Below are 23,906 nucleotides of genomic sequence, written 5' to 3'. Positions count from 1 at the left end.
ATTCCAGCATAGTTTATTTATATAACATATTGAATTTTTGCTATTGTCACATACACTGCGCATACATTCATGTACATGTGAGTATGTACTTATGTACGTATATCGTAAAAACAAATTTCCTCCGGCCAGCACCCACATTTCCTTCACAGGCTGCGCTCTTTTCCGGCGCCAACAAAAACATATGCAGCAGCTTACCTTTGACTGACCGCCAATAAATTCCTGTTCAAGTACATTGTGCAAGCGTTGGCAGGCGCACGTGCAACCATGAACACAACAACAACAAGCTATTAGCATTGGCATACTTTAACACGTACAAACATAGTTCTAAGTTAACAATCAACGGCAAATAAATAAAAACGGAAATGAAAGAGATCGTCGAATGCAAAAACAAAAAGAAAAAATAACGTTAACTTCCGTTGCACCTAAGCTAGAATACCGTTCACATATAAAAAAGTTTCCTTACAAGAAACGGATTTTGATCGTGAAATTATAAAGTTTTTCATACAAACACTTTATTCCGATCGTTCATTTGTATGGCAGCTATATTCTATAGTGATCCGATCTGAATAATTTTTTCGGACATTGTATTATTGGCTTCAGGAATAATCCATGCTGAATTTCGTGAAAATATCTCGTTAAATGAGGAAGTTTCCCATACAAGCATTTGATTAAGATCCTTCAGTTTGTATGGCAGCTATATGCTATAGTGGTCCGATTTTAAAATTTTTTTCGGAGATTGTATTATTGTCTTAAATAATAATCTATTTCAAATTTCGTGAAGATATGTTGTCAAATAAAAAAGTTTTCCATACAAAAATTTGATTCCGATCGTTCAGTTTGTATGACAGCTATATGCTATAGTGGTCCGATATTGACAGTTTCAACAAATGAGCAGCTTCTTAATGAAAACAGGGCAGCTGCATAGTTTGAGAAGGATATTTCAAACACTGAAGGACTACTCTGTGTAGGGTATAAATAACCTTGCTATTTACTGCTGTTTGCTGCTCATGCAACACAAATACTAGCTCACCTAAAGTCACAAGTTTGTGTGATCATGGTGACAGCACGTTCCTTAGTTGCTGAGTTCGGCGCTGCCAGCGCACCTTCACACCTTTGCATTGACCTGCGACCTGACATCGCTGCCTGGGCGCTCGTCGCTCTACTATTGTTGACTACTGTAGCGCTGGTGAGCTGTTGTTGCTGGTGCTGTGTAATTTCGCTTTTCGTTTAAGAAACTTTTACAAGCTCGTAAATAAGCTGGTAAAAATTTGCGCCACAAATAACTAACGCATAAATAAAGTACCGCTACAAAACGCACACACCTAATGGCTGGTGGCGGCAATAGTTGTCGCAGCTGGCGAAAGTTACCTTGGCAATTTTCAGCAAACAACGTTTTTAATGAATTTTTTTTCACGATTTTTGCGTAAATTATCACAGCAAGCCATTTACCGACGGTATTTTCTCACACTTTTCCGCCGTTACGCATACATGTGTGTGACGAAATTTTCCAATTAATTAAATGTTTATGCACTGAAATGAATTTCCGCATGCAATTACACTTAAATATACGCATTTGCGCATAACACAAATAAACCATATACTCGCATGTATGTTTACACTATATTTCCATGTACCAAAAGTTTATCTCTTAACTTGTCACTTCCTTTTCCTAACTTTCGTTTTTTTCTCTCATTTATTTTCTTTGCAGATTGGACTTCAGTCGCAATTACACGCACTGCAATGCCTCACTGTTGGTCAACGACACGCTTGCCATGTCGGGCGATCAGCCGACCTGGCTGAAATTGCTGCCGCCGCGCATGCACACACCGGAAGTGATACTCAATACATGGTTGCATTTAGGTGGCGCTCCACAAGCGCCGATCGGCCTGATTATCGAATTGCCACCAGCTCAGAGTGGCACCGGCTTCACGGGCTGCCTGCATTCGTTGCGCATAAACGAAGAGACGCGCGAGATATTCGGGTGAGTAGTTGGGGAACAATGATGTTAATATATAATATATGGCGAATATACGCGGTTATAGTTTTGAAAGCCATTTGCTTGGTACACTGTATTTCTGAAGAAATTTCTGTTGCAAAATTTTTTAGTTAAGTCTTCCCATTATAAGTTCCCACAATAAGTCGTATAAGGCACTCAGTTAAACAAAAATTTGGAGTCGTAAATCAATTTCTTAGCTTTTGAGTGACAACTGAGACTCTCAAGAACAACCGACAGATCCTTTCCAAGTCTCTTAAAATATATTTTTTATGAAATCTCGAACAAAAAGTAAACATATATTCACACCGAACATGCCGAATTTGACTAAGAAAGACAAGAAAAAAATTTTCTGGAAGAATTAAAGGTTATACCGCCGAACTGTAAGCGGAACAACGTATTGCACTGAATAAATAATAGGCTCTCTTGTATAGACTCAAATGAATAAAAAGTTCGATTCAAATTTGAGGAAATGGTGTAAGACAAGATAAGATAAATATATGAGGATTGCATCTAACCCCAGCATATTGATAAATTCCAATATACTGCTAGGTGCTAGGGCGATCTTTATATGGAAACATGGATTCTAAGGCCTTTATACCCCGCCTGCAGACTGCTAGACAATCAATTAGCAGATGTTGTGGAGTTTCAGACTCCCTGTCGCAGGATGGTACATGGCACATGCTTTGCACTTGTTGGCAACACCTCTCTCTGCCTGCTCCTTCTTCTTAGCGCAGCTGCTCCTTTCTGGTAGGAGGACCCAACGCAACGAAGTGTTCAGGTCCTACCATGTTAGTGAATGCTGCGGAGGACGCGAGCTCATCAGCCAGTTCATTCCCGGTCATCGTGGTGTGGTAAATGGTGTAACCTTTAATTATATTTTCGCTGTCTTTGAATGCAAATGTAGTTTGATTGGTACGAAATTGTTTTAAAGGAATTATTCAAAACGTTGTCCATCGCTAATCACAACTTTTTTCTGACATTTTTCTGGCAAAACACGAATACCATTATGGTATTCATCTTGTGAAGCTATCCAAGAATCAAGTCATTTTTCGATGTCGCCTTGTGAGTGGAACTGCTGCTGAGGAAGACCACGTGACATTGAACGAAATAAATAATAATCGGACAGTGCAATATCTGAAAAATATGGCGGGTGCAGTAAGGCTTCACATTTAAGCGTTTCCATGTAGGTTATAACAGATTTAGCAATGTGAGGCCGGACGTTGCCATACTGCACAATCACTTTAGGTGCCTTTTCTGCATTGAGGCCGCTTTTCGGCTCAATCGCATCAATTGAAATCGATACCATTTACCATCGATGGTTTCGTTCGGTTTCAGCAGCTGATAGTAAATAACGCCGTCTGTCCCACCAACTAAATTTTCATCACCTGTTTCGATTCGATTAAGAAAGCCCTTACTTTTTTGCCGTAGGAGCAATGGTTCAGCATGTGAAATGGCGATCCTCAACGTCAGAGATTCAGATGCTTTCTAGCAAATACATACAGATAAGGGACTCAAGTGTCTTGTTTCTGCATCATACCCTGCGCATGCCTTCGCCTTTATTGGCTTAGACAGCACATCAAGTCGCTTTGATATAGCTCGACAGTGACTCCCTATGCAGAAACGACCACTTCTTGCGTTTGACGCGGTTCCTCATCGTACAGCGTCTCCAATTCACCATCTTCGAAGGTTTTTGGCCTTCCTTCACGTGGACGGTCGTGAATACCAACCAGACACGAAACGTTATTTCATTTGGAGTAGCACCTCCGTAAACTTTTTGTAGTTCCTGAAGTGCTTCGGCCACCGATTTCTTTGACTGAAAGTAAAAAATCCGCACGTCTCGCAATTGACGAATACTTAACCAAAAATCGGTCACGAATGTGGAAATGAAGTTTCGTTTCGAATATGTCAAAACCGATCACCACAAATTACTGAAACTAGGTGATATATCAAAAATATACCAAAATACCTTAGCAGATTTGTGATAAGTTCAGGGTGCTTTACCGATAGCTAATATCTAGCCACAAAAAATTTTTAATTTGTCTTCACAAAGGACTGAACGAACGGTTTAACTGGGATTCCTCACCAAAGCATTGACAAACAGTGGAAACTTACTACCGTACAAAATATTTCTCTTCTAAATTCTCTTTTTAAGTCTCTTTATTCGTCTTAAGTACTTTATTAGTCTTGAGTACCACTACTTCAGTTGAACAACTACAGCATCTTAGCTATGTAGAAGACCCCAACAAACTCTCAGACAACGAACAGCCTCTTCGTCCCTTCTCACTGATCGTATTAAGTGATTATTAATTATCATTAATTGAGTGCGACAACTATGCTCTCTACCAAATATATACACATACTTGCTGCCAAGTAAAATTCTCATCTAAATATCAACGATTCGAGCGCTACTACTTGAGACCGTCTTGTTACAGGAGCGCTGAACTCAAAACTTTCACGCCTTTGTGAAAAACTTTATGCCCTGACAGGCTAAACACCGACATTTTTTTTTATTACAAGTAGATGCGATTACCGTTAAAGAGCGGCATTTTTCAGCATCACTGAGTGACAAACAATTTGCGTCGATAACTTTGACGGCGAAGAAAGCGTACAAAATATGCAATGTTAGACATTTGTTCAGTGCAACAAGAGCGCTGGAGAGCAGGCGAGAGTGTGTTATATGAGCACACAAAAATCTAGCAGAAATAGCAACAACAATATCTAGAAGTAGTCGTAGTACACTCACTTAGTTAAGCATATCTCGTAATTAATTTGCAAAGTTCGGGTAGCAAAAGTTTTCGATAACTAAACTCATTGGTGGACTCGTTGCTGCACTCAGAAATTAATTTAACTTTTCGAAAATGTCAATTGTGTGCCACTTGACCTCGCTGCGGGGGGATGAGCGGGTCGCAGGGAGTTCAACTAAGGGAGAGAGCAAAAAGAGGGAGTGGGCAAGGCAGTGAGCGGCAGGGAGTTGACTACGGTAATGCTATTACAGCGCAAAGATGAGAAGCGCCACAACGCTGTGGCACTAAAGTGCACTTAAGGGCATACATACATACATAGATGGATGTAACTGTATTGTACCTGTCTCTTATACACATCTAGATGTGTATAAGAGACAGTGCTATTACAGCGCAAAGATGAGAAGCGCCACAACGCTGTGGCACTAAAGTGCACTTAAGGGCATACATACATACATAGATGGATGTAACTGTATTGTACAAGCGCGCACAGTGTGCTAATTTAAATGTCAATATTAGCAGCAATGCGAGCTCATAAATATTTCAATTGTGCTGCGCTGCCATGCATTGGCCGCACAGTGTTGCAACTGACCCAACGACCCATTAACTAACCCATTGACGGTCAACTAGGATGGCTGGCAATCGCTCGTGCAAACGCCATAGCTACCAATTGTGCTGACTGTAATGCGCCGTTAACAGTTCATAAGCCGAACACCCACCAAAAACCGCCAATATCTGCACCACCCCTCTCTCGCTGGACCAAAAACACCAGCAGTGCCTTTAGCCTTTAGCGTTGCTGCGTCGCCATCATCTTTGCAGTTTCCGCACACTTAACGCCAAAGAATCGCTTCATTTCCATTTCGTTTCCGTTCGACGTGAAATTGTCATTCACAACGCGACGCGCGCCCACCGTTGCCAAGCGACCCGCGGCTTTTGCGAGCCACCCGCTATTTTTGCATAGTCGTTCTTCTCGTTCTTCGGCACTTTGCTTGTTGTTTGCATATTTTATTCCGAGTGCATTCAAAACGACCAGAACTGAAGCGTTTAGTTCATTGTTTAAATACTTGAATGCTCGGAAATCGCATGACCGTTGGGTTCGCGCCACCGCCAGCGCTACCGAAAAACCGTTAACAGCGCTTTTGCACCACTTACCTGCTGTGCTTACCTAATGTGCGACGTGAGTGCGGAGTGCGCGACCATGAGGTCAGACACAAAAGCTTCATAATATCCTACAAGTATCTATTCAATTGTGAAGCGTGAATAAAAATGCTGCTGGAACACGTGACACATGTAGAGGTGCACGAATTTAATGGCACTTTTCTACATTTCGACATGGCCAGCTTTAAATTTGCATGCCACAAAGTATTCACGGAAGGTATCAAGTTTATGGGCGCTTAAAGATAATATTTATAGCAAATGGTGAGCCATACGCAAACTGGAAATTGTAAGTGGAAATTAGAGAAGAAATATGAAAATGGAGAAATAAGGTAAGGGAGGAGTTGAGAAGATTATATATTGTAATTATTAAATCCGTAAAAAAAGTAATAGGAACTGGCCGAAACATAGATGAGCTCATTGGGAGATCCATTATAATCAAAATATTGGTATTTATTTAATAATAGGTTGTCAAAAAAGTCTTGAGGTATTTTTTATCTATTTTTTTATTATTTTATAACGGTTTGATGACTCATGCCCAGCTCTTGACCTATGCGATCTCTTTCGACCAATTCAGCGATTTTATCGCAATTTTCGACGACAGGCCTTCCGGAGCGTGGCGCATCTTCGACCACCTCTACACCAGAACGTAAACGTTGAAACGGGTCCATAAACTGCACAAATTTTATTGGCGGTTTGAGATGCATTTTTGCCTTTATCATAGTAGTACTATAAAATATGCCGTATTTTCTCTATATTTTGCTCCATTTTTGCGACGCTATAACTCACGAACGACTTAAAAGAAACGGTAATCAATCAAACACATGTTAGCGCATGAAATGAGCTTTCCAAAAAGGTATAGCATGACCCATGCGACGAATAAAACTAGAACTACGCGCTCTCAGCGCCAACTAGCGAAAATACCGCAAGACTTTTTTGACAAACTAATAGTATTTTCATTTTACTGGACCTCCCAATGAGCTCATTCTATTTTTCGGTCAATTTCTAGTACCTTTTTTTATACAGATTTCTTTCTTTGCCTTTAAAGGCAACTACTAAATATCGTTCAGTCTAATTTCGGCTCCCTGTGTTTAACAGAATCTCTCAGCACAATCTGAGATTTTTTCTAGTTAAATCGTGTACTTTCTATAGTAAAATTGTAGTTATTGCATGGCGGTGACCATACCTTAAACACGAAGTTATCTTCCTGCCTTAGTTACGTAAAATTTATGCAAAATAAATAAAATACAGCTTGTGCAAGAACTGAAGGCACTCGATCTTCCCAAGCAACATCGATTCACTCTATGGGTTCTTGAAAAGTTCCAAGAAGATCCGACATTTTCGAACCAAATTTTGGTCCCCGATGAGACTCATTTCTGTTTCAATGGGTATGTAAACAAGCAAAATTGCCACGCTTAGGACGAAGAACAACCTGAAGAGATTCAAGAGCTGTCATTTTATACAGAAAAAAGGTTTGGCATGGTTTGTGTACCGGTGGAATCAACGTTCCATATTTCTTCAAAAATGATACCGGTGAGAATGTAACCGTCAATGGCGACCACTATCGTCATAATTACCGACTATTTGCTGCATGAAATTGAAGCTCGTCATCTCTTCGATATTTGGTTTCAACAAGATCGCGACAGTTCTCACACATCGCATCATTTAATGGACTTATTAGAGAACACTTTGGTGAGCAAATAATTTCACATTTTGGTCCGGTGGATTGGCCACCAAGATCGAGTGATATCACCCGTTAAACAATGCGGATAAATCCACTTCGATTCAGGACTTGAAACAAATCATCACGGTTGTCAATCATCAGTTACCAGTCGAAATGCTCAAACAAGTCATCGTAAAAATTTTACTCAACGAATGGAAAATCTGAGACGAAGCCGCGGACAACAGTTGAAAGAAATAATCTTCAAAAAATAAATGAAAGAATGATCTTTCGAATGATAATGAACATTCCCCATTAGATTTGAGTTTCTATATTTTTTCTTTAAAAAAGTAGAGAACCTCGAAATGGATCATCCTTTTTTTTTACATATTTAGGACATGTATAAAAAATTTCTTGAGATCAATAATGGATCCATTCCCAATACTGTTAGGTCTGCGTAATATTTCAAGTCTTTGCTCATGGCAAAGCCGCATACAGCCAAGTAGCAACTAAGGCACCTCGTATCGTATTCGACCCGAACTATCTTGAGAAGCAGGGCAGCAGTGTAGAGTATCGCCAAGAACACGCTATGATTTCTACTGGGTGTGGGGACGCAAAAGTATCGATGGTACTGAGATTGTTGAGATCTCAGATCTCGAGATTGTCAAGAGTGGTGTAGGGCTGTCAGGGCGATAACGCGATCGATATTGGTAAACCAATGCATTTTCTTTACGACGATCTGTACAAGAGCATGGCAAGGAAGGTTCGATCTGAAGCAATGATCTATCTGTAATCAAAACTGCAAAGGTCGGGTGCAAAGCGGATGATCAAAACTACACAAAGTTCCAGCTCCCTCTAGAAGAAGAGGCTGTAGAAGCATAATTGGTATACTCACTAGTCACAGTATGGCGTCTTCACAAACCTGCAGAATGGCGCTGACAGATCGAGATGACTGCAGGAAGTGTCAATAGCGAAGGATCAGGGAAGTATCTGTTGTGCACTTCTGCTGCACTAACAAGGAAACACTTCCCCCCTTGGAGGCCCCATGGTATGAAAGCGCTGGCATCCTGAAGAATTACTACTGCTTATGAACATCGTAATGGCACTACATCTGGCATAACTAAGGACCATAAATGATCTATCCGTCTCTCGCGAACCTACCAGACTAACTTAACCTAACCTAGATCTGTATTAGCATAGCTAAAATGGGTTCAGGTTTTTATCGGGTTAAGATTTTTCATCTGACCAGCTTTGTTCAACGATGGCAAAACAGATAATAAACATATTATGCTGCTTAAGTTCAGACGTCTAAGTGGGTAATTATCGTTTAGAGGCATGGAACCCTTATAACTTAAAACCGAAAATTATACTAAGCATTTTCTCTCAAAGAACGAGTATTGAAGTCTTAAAAGTCAATTGGACGACATATTAGTAGCTTCAAAGTAATAGGAGACTGAAACATCGGCATATAAATAGAGAAGGACCGTATATTCAACATTCTCTAGTATTGAGCAAATCTGATTTTAGAATACCGGCTAGTTTCCCTTAAGCAACCCCATGTCTACAACGAAGCTTCCTTCAAAGCTGTTTTTACTCATGCATTACAATCGATCTTATAAAACATAATTGAGCACTTAATAACCAGGTTCCACTTTATTTCTTAAAATTATTGTTTAATATTTATCTTCCTTCTCTTTAATCTCCTACGTTGCAGTGACGCTTTGGACGGCTTTGGCATAACGGAATGCGGCTCGCTCGCCTGCTTGTCGAGTCCTTGTCGCAACGGCGCTGCTTGCATTAAAATCGAAACCAACGAAGTTGATGAGAATGGCGAAAAGGCGGAGAAGTGGAAATGCAAATGTCCAACCGGTTATATGGGACCAACTTGTGAAATCTCCGTTTGTGAAGATAATCCCTGCCAGTATGGCGGCACTTGCGTACAATTTCCAGGCAGCGGCTACCTCTGCTTATGCCCGTTGGGCAAGCACGGTCACTACTGCGAACACAGTAAGTAAAACTTTTGCCGAAAATAACACATATACACACGCACATGTTCACACATGTTGACATCACACACAAATTCGAAGAATCCATCCTCATCCCTGCAAATCGTTAGACTTTTTTAAAGTGTTCAGTATTCGTGCATCCAACCATTGGTAATGTTGTACTCTCGTCCACATGTACTCGTATTCGTACTCGTACATATATAGGTACATTGCAGAAGTGCAACTTGAAAAACAGGAAACTAATCTAAATTAAACTACCCAAAACCGCTGTGAAACCCATTCCTTTTTCTTTTCCTACAAAAATATCCCAAACAAAAAAAACAAGATTTTCCTGCCCATACGATTTCCCCCGCTACAATCAAGAATCTTACAGATCTCGAAGTCGCGCTACCGTCGTTCTCGGGCAGCGTCAATGGACTCTCGTCATTTGTCGCCTACACTATGCCCATACCATTGGAATACTCGATTGAGTTAAGCTTCAAGATATTACCGCAAACCATGTCCCAAATATCATTGCTCGCGTTCTTAGGGCAATCCGGTTACCACGATGAGAAGAGCGATCATTTAGCGATCAGCTTCATACAAGGCTACATTATGCTCACTTGGAATTTGGGTGGCGGACCGCGACGCATATTTACACAGAAACCGATTGATTTCCGTTTGGATGCACCGCGTGTGCCGTACGAGATCAAGGTTGGACGCATTGGACGTCAGGCCTGGCTTTCGGTGGATGGTAAATTCAATATTACTGGTCGTTCACCGGGCAGCGTTAGTCGCATGGATGTTATGCCCATACTCTATTTGGGTGGACATGAGATAGCGAATTTCAATACGTTACCGCACGATCTGCCGCTACATTCGGGCTTCCAGGGTTGTATCTACGATGTGAACTTGAAGGCGGGACAAGTGACAGTGCCGCTGCAGGAGACGCGCGGTGTGCGTGGACGCGGTGTGGGACAATGTGGCACCAGAGAATGCCACCGGCATGCTTGTCAACACGACGGTGCCTGTTTGCAACATGGCGCTACTTTCACGTAAGTTTTCTAAAACTTTTGGCATAAATCAGGGTTTGAATTTAATATATGGCATGGCTCTTAATTTTAGCTGCATCTGCCAAGAAGGCTGGTACGGACCACTGTGTGCTCAGCCCATCAATCCATGTGACTCATTCAACAACAAATGCGCCGAAGGCTCAACGTGTGTGCCGCTGGTAAATGGTTACGAGTGCGATTGTCCGGTGGGCAGAACGGGCAAGAATTGTGATGAAGGTAGGTCCAGTCTTGTATACTTAAACTTTGTCCGTCTATCAAATAACTAACTTTCGCTCTCGCAGATATACGCTCGCTAAGTGATGTCTCATTGACCGGTCGTCGCTCTTACTTGGCTGTACGTTGGCCCTACCTCTATGATAGCTCCGATAAACTTGGTTCGAAGCGTTCGCAAATTATCAGTTATCGCAACTTTACGAAGAAACTAATGCCACCGAAACCGATTGCTTCCTCAAATCAGCACTTCGTAATGAAGTTGCTCAACGAAGTAGAAAAACAACGTAATTTCTCACCTGTACCGCTTATGGGCTCGAAGACTTTCGAGGAACATCATCGCGTGCAATTCTTCTTCATTGAATTCCAATTGCGTCCGCTCTCTGAACGTGGTCTACTACTCTACTTTGGCACTTTGAATAATAATCAGGATAAGAAAGTCGGTTTCGTGTCACTCTCACTACAGGGTGGTGTTGTGGAATTCCGCATTTCTGGTCCTAGTAGCCATGTGACGGTCGTACGGAGCGTACGTATGCTCGCAATTGGTGAATGGCATAAGATCAAGATGGCACAACGTGGCCGCTGGCTGACGCTTTGGGTTGAGGGTAGCGCATCATCGGCGCTAGCACCTTCCGCCGAAGTACTTGTTGAACCTGATTCCCTGTTATACATTGGTGGTCTCAAAGACTTATCGAAATTGCCACATAACGCCATTTCTGGCTTCCCCATACCATTCCGTGGCTGCGTACGCGGTTTGGTGGTCAGCGGTACGCGCATTGTGCTGAACGAAACAAATATAATGGGTAAGTAGTGGAAGAGAGGTGTGCGGAAATGTGGATTTGAGATTGACGACTGTCTCTTACTCTTTTCAGATTCTCGCAATATTCGCGACTGTGATGGCACTGCATGTGGCGGCGATTCTTGCGAGGCGGGTGGCCATTGCTGGCTCGATGAGAAACTGCAACCGCATTGTATTTGCCCCGAATATGCGAAAGGTGATCGTTGCGAATACTCGGAGAGTTGTAAGCTGATACCATGCAAGAATAATGGTCGTTGTTTGCGCAGCGGACGTTGCTCATGTCCGAATGGCTGGGGTGGATTTTACTGTGAAATAGGTGAGCTAATACAAAGCGTATATTTTTTTTTGAGGGGAAAATATTGAAATTTTTGTTTTGCTTGGAGTTTGAGGCATCGCATGGAGGACAATCGGTACTCCAAAGAAAACCTTATAGTCCACCTCGAAATACATCAACATATGACCAATCAACTCAATTCTTGATAGATCTAATAACCCCGACAGTCAATGAAAAACGATTTCGTGCAAACCCACTGTAGGTGTGGTTGGGAGTGATAGAGAAGTATTTTTGTATGGAATAGTAAATACAAAAAATAATTTCGGATACTTATAGTGTAGGCCATTACAAACTAAAGTCCTTTCTCGTCGAATCCAACTCATACTTTATCAGTTTTTCCGGTCCCTGTGGTTGTTGTTCATATTCGTGCGGCAACGTGAGATTTTTCTAAAACTGTTTACAAGAATTCTGTCATTTCTTCATCCGAGTCTATTGCTGTTACGTAAGCCAGATTGTAGTAGACTCTTGGAGTAGCTAAATAAATTCATCGAATGGTCTCTTTAGAAAGATAAACCAACTTACACGACAAACAATCGTCTAGCTGGACACAGTGGACTCGCCAAAAGCTAAGATAGCCATGGAACCAATCAAGAGGAAGAACATAAAACAAAAGAAATATATTCACAAAGATTTCCAAGCCTGGTCTAATTAAAAACAAAGGTCAACTTTGCACTTTTTAGTGCTAAGTGTTAAGAAGTGTAGACAAGTGTAAATGGGATCACGTCATTTAAAATCAAACTCAGCGTGAATGATTGATTGCTGTAAGTGCGGCAGTTACGATCTACAAAAACAAATCTATAAAAGCAACTAAATTAAAACAAATTAAAAAAGCATGACTTAGACTAGTGTGAAACAGCTGGAAGGCTGCACATTTAACATTGAGAGGCATTACACGACGCAAGTGGCTAATTGCGCGAGTTCGAATTCGAATTCGACTTTGACTTTACTAACATTATATAGTCATATAGTTACGTATCGATGAATCAGCCTGCCTTGTAAGCGATTAAATGGAGGAAATAGCTTCTAATAGCAATAGAATGGCCATACAAATTACGCGAAACAAATTACTCATGCACTTTTCGAAACAATTAGTTAATTGTTGTTAAATTTATATTTAAATACACAAGTATGTATGTATGTGTAAGTATTGATAGTTGAACCAACGAACACACTTCGCACTAAATACTAATAAAATATTTGGTAAATATTGTAGTAAACTCGGCCTAAGGGCAATTTGTCTTGAGTGAAGTGTCATGAATCTGTATTTATGTACATACATATGTGTGCCGCTTAAAACGTATGTGTGTATGGAACTCCAAGATCTATCTTTCAATTTATCAGTCGTATTTATATACCCCCAACAGAGGATTTTAAGTTTGACATCAAGTTTTTAGCATCCAGCTGGAAACCTCGACGAACTTATCCTTCAGTCCTTGAGATATCGTTCTGACATATTCCACACTTTCTTTTCTTCCCAAGAAACGAACAATCGGACAACTCAAGCATGTACCATATCAATTGAAAAGTCCCCGGCCTGCCATAGCAAGACACATTTTCTGGCAAAATTCGTTTTTTTGTTTTTATTCAACTTAGTTCCCTTCAAGGGTGATTGATAAATGATGCATTTTCCGGCACATTAGGTCTATTGTGTCTGCAAGGGTGATATTCTGATTATAGCGACCCTCCAACTTACCATTTGTTCTTGGCTTTAAACTCAGTTTCGGCGATCACCTCTTGATTCGCCGAAAATTTCTTCCCAGCAAACATTCTTTTCAGACCCCAGAACAGGAAATAGTCGCTAGGGGCCAGATCTGCCGAATACTGTGGAAGCAGATTTAATTCGAAACCCAATTTATGGATTTTTGCCATCGCTTTCACTAACTTCTAACAAGGGGCGTTGTCTTGGTGAAACAGCAATTTTTTTTTTTTCAATGCGGCCATTTTTCTTTCTTCAAATGATCCAATAACGCTATGTAAAGTTTCTATTGATGGTTCTTCTTTTTTCAAGGTAGTCAAAAAAAGTTATTCCTTGCGCTTCTCAAACTACGTACATCAAAACCTTGCCCACCGACTGTTGCGTTTCTCTACGCTTTGGAGTGGGTTCACCATGAGCAGTGTACTCGAATTTATCCGTTATCCATTTAACTTCGGAGTGTCATCTTTCATCCATTGTCAGACTTATTTATTTGCGACATATCTTCATGAAAGTTCGCACAACTATCATTAAAGACAACACTAGAATATCTGAGCATGTCCGAGCATTCAGAAATCTTCGCATGCGTTGGCTTTATACCGGAACTTTTATAATTTGGAGTTGCTAAACCAAACTCTGGCGTCTTTTTCTCTGAGGGTAGAAACTATATTCTCATAACAGGGCGTCGATTTCGTCCTGAGCACTAATCGTGCATTCAAATCTGGTTAAATAATGCCTGACCTCGCCATCAATGGCTTCGTGTAACTTTGTGAAAAGACTAGTAGGAGGGCCAGATCGCAAGGTAACCGTAAAGTTGACGATCTGGCAAGTAAGGAACCTCAGCTCTGCTAGTACTTGAATGTGAACAGTTTGGTGCTCCCCTCTTCTCGTGTGTACTACTACTGGATAGCTGGGCTTCATAGGAGCTTGGTCAGCGCTGGACTGCCATCGTTTTGCCTCTCAGTAAGTTTAGTCTCTCCGTAGTTGTGGAGGTTCTAATAAGCCTTATCGAGATCTTGAAAGGTTGAGAATGTTACCGGATGTCAGCTGCTGAAACTACATGGGAAAAGACGAGGTGAAAACACCTAAAACTTTTTCTTGAATGTTCTGCGTTAGAGAGATCAATTCTTAAACACTTGGGATTTCGAACTTTCAGACATTCCACCGAAACCCCTTTGAAAATTTGTATTGGCCACAAAACGCTTTGCTGACTTTTAAGTTCGAATTGCAGGAGTTCCATTTGCATGACTTCATCAAGGGCTGCATATAGTAGTCCAAGCGGGATCGCTGGATCAGCCATCAAACCTAACCTAAATCTTCTAACTGAGTATACAGGACGCTCCACAAGGGCATATAGCTTTTGTGCTGGCAATGTGCACACGTTATGGGTATTAAAAATTCGTTGCAGCCGAAGTTAGTTTTTTTTTTTGCTGTTAATGCTTTTTCACCTTCCAGAGTGTGAACGATTAATTTTCGTATGCAAATTTGCACACACACTCTACATACATACATACATACACACATATTTACACCCGAAATATGTGCCCAGTAAGCGAAACCAAACTAACGGCGATACGCGTCGAAAAGCAAACATTAATTGTAGAAATACAGTAAATATTTAAAGTTGAGAGCGAAGCCAAAAACAAAGACAACAACACAAAAATTCAAATAAAAACAGGCGAACGCATTTCAGGTGATGCGGATAGGTACTAAAACGGGTTTGAATTTCTACAAAATTGTCTACAAAAGTTAGAACTGAAAAATGAACAACAACAAAAAAGCATAACAAAAAACCGAAAAACACGAAACATGAATTATAGCCGAAAATCAAGCGAACAACGACAGCAGCAACTAATTTACATATGTGCAGTAGTTGAACAACAACAACAACAACAAAAACAAAAACCACCACAAACAGTGATAGTAGCAAAAAATAATAGTAACAATAACAACAAGCGGTAATAATAACAAAAACAGTAATATTAACAAAAACAACAACCACAATAGTTGTAATAAAAACAATAATAATAATAGCAACTACAAGAAAGCAACCTTGACAGCAACAGCTGGTCCAAGTCACTGACTGGCGCTGATGAAATACGCGCAGCCGCTCTGTCAGCTGGACTAACTGTTCTCAGAACGTTGAATTCGGTTATGCAGCCGACTTAACCACATTAAAAAGGTATATTTGTACAAAGATACGTATGTATGTATATGTGTGTATGTACCTATATAAGCGGGGTTCTTGGGTAACCCTTTCTACTTTTCGGTAGAATTCTTTGTAATTAAAAGCGCCCAACAAACCGAAAAATGCACGCGTGAACCGTAACACAATACCAACAACAACTGCATTCGTACTTAACACCAGTTGAATAAAAAAAAACAGCAACAACAATAAAACGTTATTTTACATTCAAACAATGGAAGACGTTGTTTGTTGAGCAATCGCCGCAGCAATTAGAGTCAGGCGAGAATTGGAATTGCAAATACACAACAACAACAACTATCGCAACAACTAACAACTAGACAAAGTTCTTAGAAAACTTTGAAGATGTTGTCGATCCAACAAAGCGCTGAGTTAGATTACGCGCATTAGCAGAAGACAAGGCAGAAGCGTTGAAACGAGATCAGGGCTGCTGTGGAAAAAACTAAGCAAAAGACGCCGCAGCTATATAAATACATATATACAGACATTTTTACATACATACATACATATATATGTACACTTTTACAAAGCAAACAAGGCGTGTAGGTACATTTTAAACGAAATCCAGAAATGTAGATAGGTCCAACATAACCACGAAATGTCTCAAAAACGTTTTTATGGAGCTTTTTCACTGATAAATGCTCTGCTTTCTCAATGGAATACACAAAAAATCTGCTTTAAATGAAAATACTTGCAAGAATACTGTCTAGGCGATCCATCAAATACAAGGCACGTTACGAGCTGCATCGTAGCTATAATAGCCTTCAGATATGAAAACAGTCCTTACAAGAACTTTGATCGGTCAGTTTGTGTGGTAAGTACTGTGACTCGATCTAAACAATTCCTTCGAAGATTACATCATTTATTTAGACAATAACCCATGCAAAGTTTGACGGAAATATCTCGTCGAATTTCCTCAGAGACTGCACCATGGCTTCAGACAATAATGCGTGCCAAATTTTGTGAAGACATCTCGTCAAAGACAAAAGTTTTCTATACAAAGACTTGAATTCGATCGGTTAGTTCATATGGCTGCTATATACTAATACCAACCAGTATCTTCCAGTCCGACAAATGAGTAGGTTCTTAGTGAGTAAAGAATGTGCGAAAAATTTCAGAACGATATCTCAAAAGCTGAGGAACTAATTCGTATATAGTACTTATATTCAGACTGGCAGAGGAACATGGCTTAATTGACTCAGCTCGCCACACTGCTCATTTATATGTATATACTTTATGGGGTCTCAGACGTTTCTTGCTGGCTGTAAAAAACTTCTTGACAAATTCGATATTCCCTATTCAGAGTACAATACATTTCACTCATGCCATTTCCCACTGGGCATATCAACAAGCATCAAAATGCGCATATCGGCGTCGCTACGCAAGAGATATAGGAAATTAAAAACTAAATCTGTTTATAATTATAGCCTACTTCATATAAGGCACACTTTGCTCACCGCATAATTATTAGCAAATATATCTACACGTGAATTACTTGAAACATTTAATTTAAAAAATCTATGCTTTACATTAGCAATTATAACCGTTACAATGATTACTTTTACTTCTCGCTTTCTTTCATTTCACGCATTCGCTTACGCCACTTCCTGCTACGTGTCGTTGATTTTTCTGCCATATTCTACAACATTTCTTCGGTCGCMCAGCCATGAGTAAGCCCACAACGCCAAGCTTCCGTGGTAATAGTTACCTGATCTTGCCGCCGCCCCGCATACCGATGAAAGACAAACGTCGCGGTCCATCCATGTATGTCCGACCACGTGAAGCCATTCAAGTTTCGTTGAATTTCTCCAGCATCGAACCCGACGGCCTGCTGCTGTGGAGCGAGCACGATCGTAATAAATTTTTGGGCTTAGGCTTAGAGAATGGTCACCTGAAAATGGCTAGCAATTTGTTAGATTCCAATAATGATACCGTGGAGATGCCATCGACCGGCTTCATTGCGGATGGCAGTTGGCACTTGGCAAAGGTCATAATGGATCGCAATCGTTTGGAGTTGCAATTGGATGGTGAAGTGATATTCTCAGAGAAGGTGCTAGACGCGGCAGCTGCTGCGTTAGCAGCAACAACACAACGAACAGTGTTAACGACGCGACGCTCGTTTGCGGCACGGCGTGGTAAGGAACCATCAATCACCTACGAGGATGTCTTCTATTTGGGTGAGTGGAAATTAATTCAAAGTATAATTACTTTTAATAGTCTCAGGTCAGTCTCAGTTATTAGAACAAAAATTAACAAAAACGTTAAACTATCCTCCAAATTCTTTACAATGAAGTAGTTTACTACACTTTCTCCGACTTTCTTTTCTATTTTTTGTATAATTTGTGCTTAGTAGCAATGAATGAAACCTTTGACTATTTAACCTCATCTCTAGAAGCTGTTACGACTATCTGGAGGGCCTTTAGGAATATATTTTTGCATTCGATTTCCAACAATTGGTTGAGAGACTGAGATCCGCTGCTCCGTCGGCTATACCAAAACCAAAATCTTGCAAGACCAGCAAAGATTCAACAAAATAAGAAATGGGTTCCCAGAATAGATCTTTCCACTTATGTTGAAGCCAAAATAGGGACTCGACACTTGAGTCAAAATCAAGCGAAAAAGTACAAAACAAAAACATTGATATAAATACTTTCATCAGAGGTGTCACATGTTTTGATATTCGGTTCGGTTCTATATAAAGTCCTCACTTTCAATAATATTCCTGGGAAGAAAGTAATATTTCTTTCGAAAAACAGAGTAAAGCAGTTTCTGGTATTTTATTAAGATCACTCCAAGCTGTGAAGCCATCAGATTAGGACACTGTTCTACGGATCTGTGACGCTTCTGTGAACAAATAGCAGAAACACCAGAGAACAAGAAAAAATAGACAGGCTATTAAACAATTTATCCAATTAATTAATTAAAAGAACACAATTCACCATTAACACGGGAGCTTTGCTAAGCCCTCTTCATTAGACTGGGTTAAGCAAAGTTTTGTAATAACAGCATAGTACACATTAGACCACAGGTCGCAGTGCGTTCTTCAAATTTCAATATAGTCTAATCCAACCTTTTTGTGGTGTTGTCCTCTGGCATCGAGTGGTACTGCATATGTTTTTTGTGAGAACGTGTCATGAGAGAAGTTCGCATTGTCATGGATTGACTGCAAATGAAGTAAATACATAGACCTACTGCTTCTTAATAATACCAGACGAAAATTCAGTTTAATTTGAGCTGAAGTATTCATCTCACAGCACGTCAATGCATTTTGCGAACTTTAAGAACAAATCGGTATCTAATTTTAGCGCTTCATCTAGTCCCTTGAGGTGAAAATCTCCTAGATATCTTAGATGAGTTATAGTGCAGAAGCATTGGAAGTCTTCCAGCGTGTCTCTCATGCCTACCGCCCTTCAGTCTTTTCGAGACCGTATGAGTAAAAAGCATGCGTGTTTCCCCCTGAGGATCTTGTACACTATCCTGACGTTCATTGTATATCGTTTTTGGGGACCTACATACCTCCAAACTTTACAAATCACTCATCATCCCCGTGCTGCTATATGGTGCAGAAGATGGGATGATGATGATGACATCATCTGATGGCTTAACGAATTTTCACGAGAACAGTTCTGTGGAGGATTTATTGTTCTTTGCGCATTGGCAACAGTGAATATCGGAGTCGATAGAGCGATGAGCTGTACGCAATACACGACTTCGTTGACATAGTTCTGCGGATTAAGAGTCAGCGGCTACGCTGGCTAGTTCATGACGTCCGAATGAATGAAAACACTCCAGCTCTGAGAGTATTCGACGCAGTGCCCGCCGAACGAAGCAGAGGAAGAGTAAGACCTGCACTCCGTTGAAAGACCACTTAGAGAAAGACCTGGCTACACTTGGAATCTTCAATTGGCGGCAAACAGCGAATGTTAAGAACGACTGGCGCGCTGTTGTTAACTCGACAAAACCTCATAGGCGTTGTTTATGTTATTAAAAAAGGAGAAGCAGAAGACATTCACCGACTCACTGCTTCTTAATACAATGGGAATGATCAATAAGAACCTTTTCATAAATTTCAAGAGTCAAGGAGTTATTAATAGAAGGCATAACGAATTTCGCGATCATAAAACTTGTCTCAGCAATCACATTGACAGCGAGTGACATCAAGTCAGATTTAAGACTCGTCCGATCAATCAATAGCACATTCAGCCAACAGATTATAACAGCATACTATATACACACATACATGTGCATATGTATATTTTCACTAAGTCTGTTTGTATGAGGTTTTATTAGAAATATCTTTCGCCAGCGAAATCAGAGTTTTATAGCCTTTCTACCTCGCCTGCTGCGCACTTTTCGCTGTCAACCGGCAAATCAAACATTTCACATTCAATAAAAAAATGTAAAAAAACAAAAAAAAAAAAACAACAAAATTAAATTCATCAATGCTAAGCATCAGCTAAGATTTATAGTAAATAGGTGCATATGTGTTAGTGACAGTCACTTTATTGACAACTGTCGCGCCACTTACCTCGTCTCCAGCGTACAGGTGACGAAAATTCCGACACGCGCACTGCAACTTTAACTTTACGAGCCAACAAAGTTCGAAAAGTTAGAAAGTTGTCATTAATATTCAAATCTCCTTTGTTTGGCTGTTCGTCTGCCGTTTTTTAAGTGTTTATTCACGCAAACTCTCAGCGTTATTGTTCGAAAGCAGCCGAAAGCCGAAAGCTAAATGCTAAATGCTGAAAGCTAAAAGCCTTTCATTGCAGTTTTTTATGCGTTTTTTGGCAACGTCTTCGACCGTCGCCGCTTGGCAATCCGTCCGTCCCACTGGCCGCGCGTTGTTTGTTGCTGCTTGCTTATTGCAATTTACGCGCTTGTCGCCGCCAGCGCCGTTAATCGACGATCGATCAGCGACTTCGCTAATAAAAACCGCAAACCACAGCAAAAAATAATCAATTGCTACTTGGCAAAAAACGCAGTGGAAATAAACGTAAACTGCGCGCTGCTGCACTCGACCGGCTGGCGACGCAAGACGACTGCGCGCACATTCACTTGTGTTGCACTTTTCTGCACTTCACTTCACTTCAGCGCCCTTCACTGCACCGCGCTGCCCTAACTTGGCTGCCACAGCAACGTATTTTTTTGTGTTTTTTGGTGTTTTTGCTGTTGCGTCCACTTTTGCAATTCGCGTAAGCCACTTTTTTGTTAAGATTTTCGTTTTTTTTTTTTGTGTTGTTGGTGTTATATTTCACGAAAGTCGCTACGAAAAAGGGGCACACGCTTCTCATTAAACTTTTTCCACACTTCTCACCTACTTAATTTATTAACTTTTTTAATCTAAAAACTTTTTGTGTCTTCTATATTTTAATTAATTTCTGTAATCTATCCTCCTGCCTTTCCTGCGTTACACACAAAGTCTGCATTTGCAACACGACCCAACTGAGCTCAAGCGACAGTAAACAATAATTGTTTGAACGCCAACCGACGTACCACTGAACGCGCGTCACCGACCGCACTGCTGTACTAACCCGGCCAACTTTGGCCAACTTGCTGATCTGCACTGTTTCATGAACTTTTCATTCTACGTTTTCGTGTTTTCTTTGGCGCTACACTCAACCAACTGCGAGGCAGCGCAGCCAGACAGCTAGAGCGCGCACGATCACTTGCTCGCACTCGCGACTCTATTTGCTTTTGCTGTGCGACTTTTTGTTGTACTTCTTTTTCAACGCGTTGTTGTTTTGTTAACTGTTTATTTTTTAAGCTCTTTTTCACCATAAACGTATAATCGCCATGACGAATGTATCTACTAGAATCTAGATACAATTTAAGCTGCGTCTCTGTATTCGTTTGCCGTCCCTGTTTTCATGTGACGTTCTCAAACAGCGATTATCCCTGTCACTGCGCCGACAATCGGTTAGCCGTCTGACTTAGTATTAGCTTGTCTCGCAATCTAAGTCTAACTTACTTAAATGGGCTTGTATACAGCTTCGTCTTTGCACTGTTAATGCGACTTCTTTGCGTTAGTCCGGTGTTTGCTAATTCAATTGCACGCTCTTCAACACACGCGTCGACACACAGAATTCGTGGCAAAAGGTGAGCGGCACAGCGCAAACTACATTACAAACCTGCCTTAAAAGTCGTGCTGAGCTCGCTCGTCTAACAAAAAGAACACTTTGTAATCGCGTTGTTATGTTACGTGTATATACATCTTTACTTCGCGCTCTCCGCGTTGGCAAGCACTCTACCGGCGCGAGAGCGCTGACTAAGCAAACAGCTGTTTGGTGTTCAGTTGCTTGAAACAGGTAACAGGTAACGAGCTGGTCGCAACTCAAATCCGGTTTGAACTCGCATGTTGATGAATAGTTGAAGTGTTGATTATTAGTATTCTTGGTGTGGTTGATGTCTCGAATAAGTTTTAAAGGCTTTAACATTTCGGGCAGCTCAAAGTTATGTTTACCAAGAGGAATGGTATGAAGCGCGCTACTGGAGTAGAACTTCTTACAAGCGCCACTCGTTGCGACCCATAATCATGCAATGACGTTATAAAAATTCGTCGGAGAGTAATTGAAATCGGCAAAAATAGCATTGATGTCAAACTGGAAGATCTGCGTTCACATTTAACCAAGCAATTAACTGATATCCTCTAGAACAATAAACTCGTCTCTTTAACCGAACTTTGTATATTCGAAATTCGAGATTCATCTAATAAATTGCTTCTTCTTCGGGGCCAATCGAAAGACTCAAAACGTTAAATTATCTGCTTACCGAAGTGTTCTCTCATTAAATCTATTGATTGAGGAGATTTGTGGGAAGTAGCGAGCTTCAATTTCAGGCATCAAATAGGCAATTATCATAGCCCGATAATGGTCACAATTGACGGTTCTGTTCTCACCGTCGTCATCTTTGAAGAAATATGGGCCGATGATCCGACTGGCCTTTTCTGGATGACATGGCAGCTCTTGAATCTCTTCAGATTGGTCGGATATTTTGCTTGTTTACATCGCCATTGAACCAGAAATGAACCTCAAAGCTGAAAGAAAATTTGGCTTGAAAACTCGGGATATTCTTGAAACTCGCCAAGGGCCCATAGAGCAAAACGATGTCGCTTGGGAAGATAGATCGATTTCAATTTTTGTCAGAACTCCACGTAAAATGCGCCAAGTCGTTCCATAAATCAGTCCGAGTTTGTTCGTCGTGTCGGTCGTAGTCTGAGCTACGGCTGCTAAATTTTTTTTACGTCGTGCTTTGATCGGTCAATTATATTCAATAATGAATACATGGTCTCAAGATATCTAGGTCGTGGTGTTGCGAAACATATTCTTTACAGAAGGTAACTTTTCGTTATAAAGTTGAAGGATTTTTAAACGTTATTCAAGCATCTTTCCATGATGAAATGACAAACAATACGGAACAAAAATGACATAACTCACTCATGATCTGTCAAGAAAACTCTATTGAAACTTTTTTATGATTTATATTCTTTATTAAGCATGTATTTAAAGCCTATTTTTCTTCTCTTCCCACCGCAGGTGGCTTCCCGAACCAAGAACTGGTTAGTGTACGCACACTCGGTCGCTTCAACGAACCCTTCAAAGGCTGTCTGCAGGATATACAATTCGGTGCCGAACCAACTGCCGTTATAACCGATTTCTCAGCTTACAGAGGCGAGAATATTGGCTCATGTGATCTACATGGAGATGAACCATTCATTGTATAGGAGCGGGAACGCGACGTGTGACAACAACAACAACAACAAAAGAGAGATTACAAATCTTCGGTGTAAAAGAACGATAAAAATAACAACTCAAACAAACAATCATACATACATACATACATACGAAAACTTGAAGAAAGCTTAAAAGTTGTGTTTATTTTATTAAAATGAGTGGAGCAAAGAGAGCGAGTGTAAAAGAGCGTAAACTATTGTAGACAGTTATGTATGTATGCTTGTGGGTGTTTAAAGAGCAAATGCTTAAACTCAATAAAGTTGAACTAAAAGCAAAAAGGACGAAAATTAATATAAATAAATAATAACAAAATAATAATAAAAA

The 23,906-nt window shown here is 40.5% G+C and overlaps 2 protein-coding genes across 7 annotated transcripts in view; one reads left to right on the top strand and one right to left on the bottom strand.

Annotated features, from left to right (window-relative positions):
- LOC108974809 overlaps positions 1-22,054 on the bottom strand; it is a 162,355-nt gene extending 140,301 nt beyond the window's left edge. For all 3 annotated transcript variants that reach the window (XM_018942861.1, XM_018942862.1, XM_018942863.1), the window contains exon 1: positions 20,381-22,054. The gene's annotated coding sequence lies outside the window, so the exon portion shown is untranslated. The remainder of the gene's footprint in view (positions 1-20,380) is intronic.
- LOC108974808 (protein eyes shut) overlaps positions 1-23,864 on the top strand; it is a 153,487-nt gene extending 129,623 nt beyond the window's left edge. For 2 of the 4 annotated variants that reach the window (XM_018942860.1, XM_018942859.1), the window contains exons 7-14: positions 1,709-1,981; positions 9,267-9,559; positions 9,932-10,592; positions 10,663-10,826; positions 10,892-11,623; positions 11,693-11,935; positions 17,517-18,029; positions 23,385-23,864. In XM_018942860.1, the coding sequence (XP_018798405.1) occupies positions 1,709-1,981; positions 9,267-9,559; positions 9,932-10,592; positions 10,663-10,826; positions 10,892-11,623; positions 11,693-11,935; positions 17,517-18,029; positions 23,385-23,572 (3,067 nt within the window). In that variant the 3' untranslated portion in view covers positions 23,573-23,864. Of the gene's footprint in view, positions 1-1,708; positions 1,982-9,266; positions 9,560-9,883; positions 10,593-10,662; positions 10,827-10,891; positions 11,624-11,692; positions 11,936-17,516; positions 18,030-23,384 lie in introns of all 4 variants that reach the window. The other 2 variants (XM_018942858.1, XM_018942857.1) reach the window with 1 other exon arrangement.
- The last annotated feature ends 42 nt before the right edge of the window (positions 23,865-23,906 follow it).

The sequence above is a fragment of the Bactrocera latifrons genome, unplaced genomic scaffold, assembly GCF_001853355.1.
Source record: "Bactrocera latifrons isolate USDA-ARS-PBARC rearing strain unplaced genomic scaffold, ASM185335v1 scaffold_59, whole genome shotgun sequence".
Classification (NCBI taxonomy): Eukaryota; Metazoa; Arthropoda; class Insecta; order Diptera; family Tephritidae; genus Bactrocera; species Bactrocera latifrons.
The sequence above is the reverse complement of the archived record's forward strand: the minus strand, read 5'-3'. Positions and strand labels throughout refer to the sequence as shown.